Genomic DNA, 10,753 nt, shown 5'->3' with positions numbered 1-10,753 from the left:
CCCATTTCATGGGTGCATCTTCACATGAGGCATCGAAAATATATTTTAAAGCAACACACATGAATATTGGTTATAGAGTAACTTTATTACAACTGTGCAAGTACATGTCAATCCTAGCACTTATGTACAAAACTTTTTTTTTGATGGGATGTGAAGCTACTATTGTGGTTACATACAAAAGATAACATGCAGCTTTCAGTGTCTAAGCTTTCTCCCCTGCAGATTTCGGAGTCATGGGGATATCAGTACCATCGCTGCCGTTGCCAGGGACAAAACTGTACTGTCCATGTTTCTTTGAGTTTTTGCATAAAAGGATCACAATGATGAAAATACCCAAACAGCAAATGCATCCAATGATCAACAACCAAATGAAGGTGGAGTTTGTATCTGTAAGAGAAGCACAATAATATATTACTTAAAGAAAAAACACTTAACTTCTTCATCTGTCACCTAAGCATAATAAGACCAACAACAGCTGGTGCCTTATGTTAAACATTTTTCCATGTGTGTTGCACCTATGTTAAATAATAACACCGATAATCATACCTTTGACCACCACTGTGACAGATCTTGTCAGTCTCCCAACTTCATTCGTGGCAACACAGATGTAAACACCAGCATTGGTAGACGTGGCTTCTGTGATCATGATGATCTTCTGGCGCCCCACAGTGGTCTCCTTCAGATTCACAGCAGAGATGTACTTCCATTGGATCTCAGGAGGAGGGTACCCCTCAGCGCTGCAGCCCAAAGTCACATTTTTACCCAAAATCACCTCCTCATTGTCTCTGACCTCCTTGAACTCAGGGGCATCTGTGGGGAAATTATAATAGGAAATCACACTGAATAGCACAATAAAGTCAGAGGTTTGCAAATGTTATGGGCAAAATGAAATAGAAATAATGAGATGTGTGAAATTCATACAGTGCACAACAGCAGTGTAAGATGCTGAGGCTGCAGAGTGGATAGACTTTGGCTGGACAATGGGTCTGAGGTCCAGGTCAGCCTCACATCTAAAAACGTTTCCATTGTCATTTCTGTTTGGAGTGACTTTTAGCGTAGATGACACATTGACTGGGGTCACACTGAACCAGTGCTCGAACGTCTCCAACAAAACCACTTCTTTGCCTCGGTACCACGTCACTCGGAGCTTGTGCACAGGAGCCACATTGTAGATGTCACATGTTAAATTGTGCTGCAAGCCCTCTACCACTGGGCCAAGATGCAGTGCAGAGACTGACACCATGTCTGGAGTCTCTGTAAACAGAGCAAAGAAAAAGAACCTGTGTAAATTTATCTAATAATTTCAGAACTCACAACCCATGGAATTTTGTGCAATATGTTTCCAGGCGACCCAGAAAAATAAGTGATGGACCTAGCTGGTGTTTTCTCACTTTCGAAGTTATTGAACTTTTTGTTGTTTATTTTAACACCCAGTTCAAAGTATTCCTCAGAATACTTATAGCAGAGCTACATTTTTAGGCTCCCCTGGAAACGTTCAGAGTACTTGCATTATACAGAATTCAAATATGCTGTAAGATACCAAGATAAAGAATTTTGGAACATCAAAGACTGTGTAGCATAGATTTTTTGAGAACAGAACAGACTTGTACTCACGATAGATAGTGACGTCTAGTCTCTTTCCACACTGAGAATCAGACCAATTAACAAAGCAGGTTGGATTAAAATTCCACATTTTCATCTGTTCAACCTTCCAAGTGATCGAAGGAGGCTCGTTCATTTCTGTGACACCAAGTCTATCAGTCCAGCCTATTTTGACCGCACGCGCATCTGATGTGTTGCAGGTAATTAAGAGTGGATCTCCAAATCTCACCACAATTTCAGCAGGTGACACTGTGATGGGACAATCTGCAATCAAAATCACACATTCAATCAGATGTTTGATTATCTATCTATCTATCTATTAGGTGAACAATAAGGAATGAGTCAATAACAACAGAGTAAGTGAACCTCTTTCTGTTGTTGATGGTAGTTCAGGGGTTGTGCCTCTGATCACATGAACAGATACGTGTTTGGTTGTGGATCCCAGATGATTGGAAGCGGTGCAGGTGTAAGTTGTGCTGGTGTTTACATAGGCAATCTCCAAACTGCTCGTATTCTCTAACAAGTTCACCCCATCATGGGTCCAGTGAAGGACAGGAGGAGGGTTCCCCTCAGCGTCACAGTTCAGGGTGACACCATCACCCTCCAACACAGAGATGTTCTCGTTATGTTTTAGGATGAACTCAGGAGCATCTGAGGAAGCAAGAACAGGACTTTATATATTCATAAACATAAGAGATTACACTAAGTATAACTTTGCTTCTATGGAAACAGCAGGATGTTACTCACAGAGAGCTGACAGATTCATTCGAGAAACAGCTGGAATCTGTGGTCCACGCAGCCCCAAGTCCAGCCGAGCCTTACATTCAATCTGAACCACATTTTCTCCTCTGCTGACGAGGATCAGCACGTCAGAGGACACGTTTACTGGTGTTTTGGTTGTGTCATTGAAAGAGGCTGTGGTCATGCTTTGATTGTTTCTGTACCACGTCACAGTGAGGTTTTGAACAGGAGCAACATTCATGGCATCACACCGCACTTTGTACAGAGTTCCCTCAGCAGAAACACTGATTTCCTGCACAGAGACAGACACTTCTGGATTCTCTGTCCGAACAAGAACAGATAACAGTCAGTTAGCACCACACAAATGTTTTAATCTTTCCATCCACTGCATGTTGTTCATTAGGAAACACTTTCTGTCGCTGATTTTAAAGGTCTTCATCAATTTGACATCACAAGTTGAAAATATTCACAAACCAAACTTTACAACATATGCTAATATTGTAACAGAAATGTTTCCAGGGGACCTAAAGGGTGATGGACCTGACTGGGCCATGCTTGCAATTCCATGTGTTGAGATCTCTCAGCCACTGTGTTACAAGTCAAACAAAAATTCTAATATTTGGATCAGTTTTTCAGCTTGTGTTCCACCAAGTTTTACACATTTACTGAAGTTTTGAAGTCGCACTGTGAATCCAATATTCAACGTTTCTGTAGGCAAAATCAACACTTTATGATATCAAACATTATGAAGGAGAAAACTCTAGACAGCAGAAGATGCTGTGTAGTATCTATAGACTTGTACTCACGATAGAGAGTGATGGCCGGTCCTTTTTCACACTGGTAATCAGGCCAAATAACCAGGCACAAAAGGCCCAAATCCCAGTCTTCCAATTTTTGAATGGACCGAGTAATAGAAGGAGGATCGCCTACAGCTGTGTTTCGATATTTATCATTCCAGGCCATTCCAAAAGCGTCTGTGTCTATTGTGCTGCACTTAAATGAAACTGGATCTCCAAATCTCACCACAATTTCAGCAGGTGACACTGTGATGGGACAATCTGCAATCAAAATCACACATTCAATCAGATGTTTAATTATCTATCTATCTATCTATTAGGTGAACAATAAGGAATGAGTCAATAACAACAGAGTAAGTGAACCTCTTTCTGTTGTTGATGGTGGTTCAGGGGTTGTGCCTCTGATCACATGAACAGATACGTGTTTGGTTGTTGATCCCAGATGATTGGAAGCGGTGCAGGTGTAAGTTGTGCTGGTGTTTACATAGGCAATCTCCAAACTGCTCGTATTCTCTAACAAGTTCACCCCATCATGGGTCCAGTGAAGGACAGGAGGAGGGTTCCCCTCAGGGTCACAGTTCAGGGTGACACCATCACCCTCCAACACAGAGATGCTTTCATTATGTTTTAGGATAAACTCAGGAGCATCTGAGGAAGCAAGAACAGGACTTTACTATATATTCATAAACATAAAAGATTACACTGAGTATAACTTTGCTTCTATGGAAACAGCAGGATGTTACTCACAGAGAGCTGACAGATTCATTTTAGAAACAGCTGGAAACTGTGGTCCATGCAGCCCCAAGTCCAGCTGAGCCTTACATTCAATCTGAACCACATTTTCTCTTCTGCTGATGAGGATCAGCACATCAGAAGACACATTTACTGGTGTTTTGGTTGTGTCATTGAAAGAGGCTGTGGTGATGATTTGATTGTTTCTGTGCCATGTCACAGTGAGGTTTTGAACAGGAGCAACATTCATGGCATCACACCGCACTTTGTACAGAGTTCCCTCAGCAGAAACATTGACTTCCTGCACAGAGACAGACACTTCTGGATTCTCTGTCCAAATAAGAACAGATAGCAGTCAGTTTGCACCATGTCAATCAATAAATGAATCAACTTTATTGGAATAGCACTTTGTTCTGCAGGTTGGTGTGAATTTAAAAATGATTAATGATTAATAATCCATCAATGATTGATTTATTGGAAAGTGCACTTACGGTAAACTGTGATTTTAAGATCTTTGCTGCACTTGTGAATTTCATTCAGCTGTATTATGCACTCGGCCGTCATAGACCAGTCAGTCAATGACACTGTTTCTAGGAGAAAGTAGATTTCTTCCTGTAGATCGAGGCTGTTATTTCCAATTTTCCAAGCTATCCCGTCGATTAGGTCACTGTTGCTCGAACAATTTACATAAACTGACTGTCCATATGTCCCTATAATCTCTGGGGGGTCCAGGATAGGGCCTTCAAAGTCTGTAGGGCACATACCGTTGACATCTGTGGATAGAGGAAGATGTTTTTTTCATGAGGTATGCTGCTCTCTGGTGGCTGCTATTGCTAGTGCACGTCACCAAAGCTGGTGAAACTGTGGGTTGTGGGTGACTTAGTGGTCATTTTGTTTTGTTCTTTGCTTAATCTTTGTTTAATCTTTTCATTTTTAGATGTCGATCACTTAAACCTGTCCTACATTAAACAACAGGTAGAAACCAGAATTACCTAAAACAGAGAAATGCATGCTTTTTGTACTTTATTGACACAAAAAGTTGTGTGTTCTCAGGCTTTCTCCCACCACACCCATGCAGCTCCATGTTACACAATCAAGATGGTGCACATTTTTACCACATACGCCTATAACGCAACAACCCTACACTTCTTTTTTATTTTAATTATTTCAGTAAAGACATCAAAGCCTATGTGTTTATTCATTTCCTTCCTTTAGATTCTCTCTGACATTGCTGAAAGTATTTTTTCTACAAAATTATTATCTGGACATTTTTCAGTGTGTTTTTTTGTAACACAAACACAACTAAAAGCAGGCAAGACATGTAGGTATTTTAATGTGTTTTATCCCAAATCACTGTACAAAACAACATATAACATACAAGATCTACATCATCACTCACCACTCAGTAAAGCCAGTAGCATCAGAAGGCCCAGCATCCTAGGAGGCAGCATGCTGGATGAACATGCAGAAGGGAAGGATGGAGGCTGAAAGAAGTCAGGTGTGTTTCAAGGCTTCAGAGACTGTCTATGAATCCTGGTGATGGTGAACTGCAGCCGACAGCTGCACAAGCATAGGTTAGAATAAAGAACAGAAAGAGGAAATTCAACGCCCTGATGAACAGGAAACTGTCTGTGAAGCCACACCAGCCCCCGGTTAACTGTAGATGAATTCTCTTTCCATGTTTTTGTGCAATTCACCATCATGTCACTGACTGCATTTATGTCAAAGCACTTTATTTATTAATAAACAGACAGTAAATGGTTAACAATCCCCATTAGCTTATATGATTGCTTTGTCCATTATGTAGCTGTGTTATGTGGGTTTGATCATCATGGAAATTCGTTTTAAGGAGTAGGATCCTCCGTGGAACTCAGCCCAGTATGCTCCATCCTGGTAGCGGCTTCGATAGTGTCCACCCCGATACCACACACCATTCAGATTGGAGTGGGCGCACATGTTATACCACCAGCCTCCTTTCTGGTAATGAGCACAATTACCTGTTGACAGAATAAAACAAATTTAAATGCAGTTCAATTTTATTTGTATACCACCTTTTACAATTAAAATTGTCTCTAGGTGTTTTACGGAAACTGGATGAAAGAGGAGAAGAAGAGGAAGAGAGGGCAGAGGCAATGGTGGTGGTATTGAGGAGGTAGTAAAGAGCTCAGTGGATCATGTTTGTGTCCCCCGGCAGTGTTAGTCAGTACAGTACAGTCATCTGTGGCTGTATGTCAAGAAGTGACTGTATCAGCCCTACACACTTTGTTTGAGGCAACTATACACTTCACTGAACAGAAAGGTTTGAACTCTGGTCTTAAAGGTGGAGGTGGTGTCTGCCTCTGGAAATCAGATTGGTAACTGGTTCCATAGTAGAGGTGTCAGATAGCTAAATGCTCGTCCTCCAATTCTACTTTGATGAATTCTAGGAACTACAAGTAAACCTGCACTCTGAGATCTGAGTGTACTATTGGGAATATATGGTACTATCAGGACCTGCAGATATAATGGAGCTAGTCCAATAAGGGCATTATGTAAGAAGGACCATTTTAAATTTTAAATACATTTCTATTAAGAAATTTTTACTGGAAGCCATTGAAGAGAATCTAAGATGGGGAAGATTTGATTCAGTTTTCTGATTCCTGGCAGAACTCTGACTGTTGCATTCTGGATCAGCTGCAGGTTATTAATGGAATAATGTGGACATCCTGACAATGATGAATTACAGTCCAGCCTAGAAGTGACAAATGCATGGATGCTCCTGATAGAGGTGGAAGGTAGGTGGTCTTAGAGACCTGCTTAATGTAAGGGGTAAATGACATGTCCTGATCGAAGATAACTCAGAGGATCCTCACAGTAGAACTGGAGGTCAAAGTAATGCCGTACAGAGAAAGAAATTAGCAGATGAATGCAGCATAGAGAAAAAATGCTGGACCAGAAGGAGGGCAGACCCGTGTAGCTGTCCTTGTCTCGATCCAAGGTGGTGAAAGCCTTGTTGTTGTGCCATGAGAGGGAGTCCCCAGCATTGCCATGGTATTGTCCTAAATGCAGGCGGTACCAGTCAGTCTCTGGCTCCAGGTAGAAGCTGTCATACTCTGCAAACACCTGCCGACCCTGCCAGTCCTCCAGGACCACCCGCAACTTATACTGGGCCTGTTTGGTCAGCCAGTAGAGGTGTTCTAGGCCCAGCCAGTACTCTCCATCCAGGTTCCCAAAACCTTGCTGTAACACACCAACACAAAGGATTAATCATCCACCGTCAGCAGACATGCATGTTGACTTTAGCTCTTAGAATATACACAGGTGCTTTAGACTCCTTGTCATGTTTCTGTCATATAAAGAATGCCAGTCTGGACTTTATAGATCACCTTGTACTGCTCCCAGGTCCTAAAGAAGTTGACTGAGCCATCCTGTCTCCTCTGTATGACCGTCCACCCACCCTGAGCCTGACTCTGCTCACACCAGGCTTGCAGGAGCTGGTTGGCACTCTGCAGGTGCAGCAGGTAGATCCCGCTGGTGGTTTCACCTGATGCCAGCACATGCTGACAGTCCCGCCAAGGCCCTGGGTAATTAAACAACAATAACAACAACTTGGAGATATATTCTGGAGTAATTTGAATGGAGGTCTGTCCTTTTTCCAAAATCTAACTTAATTTAAACTGATTTTAACAGAATTTCAAGAGAAGGACAAACATTTTTTTTTCCTGGAATGCCTGCTTCAAAGTATAATTATAACTTTAAAGTCAGTTTAAAAAATATATATTGGTAGATATTTGTCAATCAGAGTTAATAAGAGATTTTGTTGAATTAAGACAGAAAGGACCTGAACAATCTGGAGAAGACTTTGAAATGTAGTTTATGACTGAATTCCTTTGTCTCAAACTTACACAGATTAATAAAAAAAGTTAGTGTAGCTTCCGTTTATCTGTTTAGAGCTAAAGTATTTCCTCTCCAGCACATGTTCTTTGTCTCATGTCACAGTGATAAGATGAACATAGGAGTCTGCAGAGAAAATGTATACACAGAGAAGAATCTCCCACGCCGAGTGATAATACCTAATGGAGTGTCACAAGAGAAGATGTGGCAACGTATGCCTTTCATTAGACATTTCAGGATGTGTTGAGTCACACTCTTACTGGAGTCCTTCTGGTTCTGCTAATGTGCTGGGTGGACTGTCCTCTGCTTTGTCATTTCAAACATTCCAGTTGTGTGAGTTTAGCTGTGAAAAATGCTTTGGTTGTATCTTCATTATAAAGCTCTGATAAGAGCTGCTTGACATTGTTTAGGTCTCCCCAGAGAGATATGGTGTCCACCAGCAGGTCACTGACCCCTGCTGCTCATAACTCAGACTAGACCCACACACTTATACATGCAAGACGTGCTTCACTTTACCTGGAGTTTTTGTGACAGGGGCGCTAATGAAGGGAAGGTCAGTGGGGGTGCTGGTGGGACTGGTGGGGAGGGAGTGAGCTGCTTTTGTTTGCTGTGGTGGAGGAGCGCTTTGGTCCCTTTGAACATCATTGGTCATTTCTTTGGCTTCCGAGCTGTAATTAGGGTGTGCATTAGACTGGCTTTTTGGTGCCTCAGTCGTCACCTGTTTCACAGAAAAACAGCGCTCAGTCCCTGTGTACAGACCCAGGTAAACTTTACACAGTCCACAGTCAGCTCCCTACCAGAGTGGCCTGGGTGGAGTCCCTGCACTGGCACTGCTTCTCCAGACGAGCGATCAGCTGGTTCTGGGAGCTCATCATGGAGGTGAGGGCTCCATACTTCTTCTCCAGCTCCCTGTAATTATTGGACACCTGCAGTGCCTGAGGTGCCCAGCAGATGTAATGAGGTGATCAATATGAATTCTATCACACAGGAATCACACACAGATAGTTGTCTGCTCACCTGTGTTGTAGCATTTAGCAGGAGGTTCTCCACCCTTTGCTGCTCCAAAGCTTGGTCTTTCTTGTGTATGACCTCGTGTAACAGCTGGGCGTAGAGCTGGGCGATGCGGGAATTCACGCTGTTGCTCTCTTTCCTCAGAGCTCTTACTTCTGTGGTGAGGTCTACTTCCTGCTCCAGTTGGCCCCGGAGCTTCTCCAGCTGCTCCTGCTGCCTTTTGAGCTCCGCCTGCAGCACTGCCACCTCAGAGTGGTTAGTAGCAGCAGACTGTGTGTTCACACACAGCGCCCCTGTCAGTTTCTGCTGCGGTACAATAAAGGTGTAGGAGCAACGGCCTGATTTTGAATCCGAAGATCGTGATGAACGTGTGTTTGGACCACTGTCTCCCTCCTTCCGCCCTCCAGCCACGGGTATGTCCATACAAAGGGTGAGGAAGAGAGTAAGACCTAAGGTCAGTGTCTTCTCCATGAATCTGTTGAACTTCTCCCTGGAGGAGAAAACATGACAAAAATAACATATTGTATTCTAACAAAAAGAGTGCTTTGTGCACTGTTCCACCAGATGTTCCCCTGCAAATGTAAAGTAAACACATTTCCCTCCTGGCCAGTCAACAATGCAGGGACAACAGTCAACACAACCCAGCCAGAATCAACACACCTCCATCTCAGGGTCAACAGAGCAGCCACAACAACCACGGTCAACACCATAAAAAAGGCAAACATGACATCTGACTCAAAAATGTACAACTGTCTCACAGGAACCAATATTACCAGTCTGTTTTTTTTTCAAATGATAAACAATAGGCTATGTCTTGATGTAACAAAGACAAAATATGATAGGTGCTTTATTATTATTTTTTTTAAATGTGACTTACCGTGGCAGACGAAAAGCTGTCCTGTGTCAGTGTGTAGCAGCAGCATGCAAAGATATAAAAGTGATTCACAAAAGCAAGCAGCTTCCTCCAGATATAAAAGGTGTCCGCCGTCCTCTGGAAATGTTAAACTGGAGCTGCACCCCTGTGTAACAATTGGACCTGGAACAGCACTTTAGTCAGGAGCTACTCCACTGGTTCATCTCCAAAGTTTCTGCCTCTAAAGAGGGAGACAACTAATTACAAGCTGTCCTAATGACACCACCTCCCACTACTTGTTTAGCTGGGTGCCTAGTGCAGGAATCTGGGATGTCTCCTCCCTCCACCATATACACTCAGACAAAGAGCAGAATGAGGGCCATGTCTTAGATAGAGTACTTTGTTTTTGTTTTTTTGTTTCTTACTTTTATTTATTAATTAATCTGTTGGGTTGTTGGATTAATGTGTAGTAAAATACAGTACATACAGTGTGTCCTAGAATTTGAATGTTATGATGTGATTAGCATACTATAATTGAAAAAGAGCAGTCACACAGCCTTAGAGTGGTGATGACTGAAGTTTAGCAACAGTCACACCCAATCTATGATATCAAAACACAATATTTTTTATTGTGGAAAAAATAGGGTTAGGCATTTTAATAGCATCCAGTCAATCAATAAATTCAGAATGTGTATGTGATGGAGACCAGTTTTTGAAAGGCTTCTTTCACATGTGTAATCTTGAGCATTGCTCACTTGTGACATCTGCTTCTGAGAAATGTAAAGACCTTGCTGTTGAGTTTTTATCGACCCCACCTTAGAGTTTCCTTTTCTCTGTGTGTGTGGTTTCACAGCAGCTCAAACAGTTGATGATAAGCACATCTACTTAAAAATATAATGATGGCCTCATTTATTCCAGACCCCTCTCACTGCTCACTGCCCTCTCACTATTGCCCCTCTATATGCTTACAGTAGATAGATGCTTTTTATCTTTTTATATATTAGATATTTGCCTAGCTTTTTATTATGTTAGTAAATGTTTGCTTTTTAGACAATACAAACATGTTTCACGGCATACAAATCAATTAAGTAAACAAACTATAGCTAGTTTGATTTTCTTCTGTGTTGTTTGTTTCTATAAATAT

At 42.1% G+C, this 10,753-nt stretch overlaps 1 protein-coding gene across 3 annotated transcripts; it reads right to left on the bottom strand.

The window, feature by feature from the left end:
• Positions 1-66: 66 nt before the first annotated feature.
• Positions 67-9,889, bottom strand: angptl6 (angiopoietin-like 6). 3 transcript variants are annotated; one of them, XM_028411710.1, is made up of 11 exons: positions 5,272-5,667; positions 4,364-4,645; positions 3,888-4,202; positions 3,504-3,788; positions 3,150-3,401; positions 2,350-2,664; positions 1,969-2,253; positions 1,615-1,866; positions 922-1,254; positions 547-810; positions 67-387 (listed from the first exon to the last, which is right to left on the bottom strand). In XM_028411710.1, exons 1-11 carry the CDS (start codon positions 5,321-5,323, stop codon positions 203-205), a joined length of 2,820 nt encoding a protein of 939 aa, XP_028267511.1. In that variant the 5' UTR covers positions 5,324-5,667; the 3' UTR covers positions 67-202. The 3 variants fall into 3 exon arrangements, with proteins under 3 accessions (XP_028267511.1, XP_028267512.1, XP_028267513.1); XM_028411711.1 differs by lacking the exons at positions 2,350-2,664; positions 3,150-3,401; positions 3,504-3,788; XM_028411712.1 differs by lacking the exons at positions 67-387; positions 547-810; positions 922-1,254; ... (4 more) ...; positions 3,504-3,788; positions 3,888-4,202 and adding exons at positions 6,821-7,091; positions 7,238-7,431; positions 8,262-8,463; ... (1 more) ...; positions 8,763-9,246; positions 9,634-9,889 and having other exon boundaries at positions 4,509-4,645; positions 5,272-5,869.
• Positions 9,890-10,753: the final 864 nt, after the last annotated feature.

The sequence above is a fragment of the Parambassis ranga genome, chromosome 8 (assembly GCF_900634625.1).
Source record: "Parambassis ranga chromosome 8, fParRan2.1, whole genome shotgun sequence".
In the NCBI taxonomy this organism is placed as follows: domain Eukaryota; kingdom Metazoa; phylum Chordata; class Actinopteri; family Ambassidae; genus Parambassis; species Parambassis ranga.
This window is presented reverse-complemented; position numbering and strand designations above follow the sequence as displayed.

Bases quoted from the DNA above. Each gene is read 5' to 3' on its own strand.
- angptl6 (XM_028411710.1), bottom strand. From the start codon at position 5,323: ATGCTGCCTCCTAGGATGCTGGGCCTTCTGATGCTACTGGCTTTACTG. The intron at 3,402-3,503 runs GTTCACTTACTC...TTTTGATTGCAG, and splicing joins ACCATCAACAACAGAAAGAG to ATTGTCCCATCACAGTGTCA. The intron at 2,254-2,349 runs GTGAGTAACATC...TTGCTTCCTCAG, and splicing joins AATGAATCTGTCAGCTCTCT to ATGCTCCTGAGTTCATCCTA.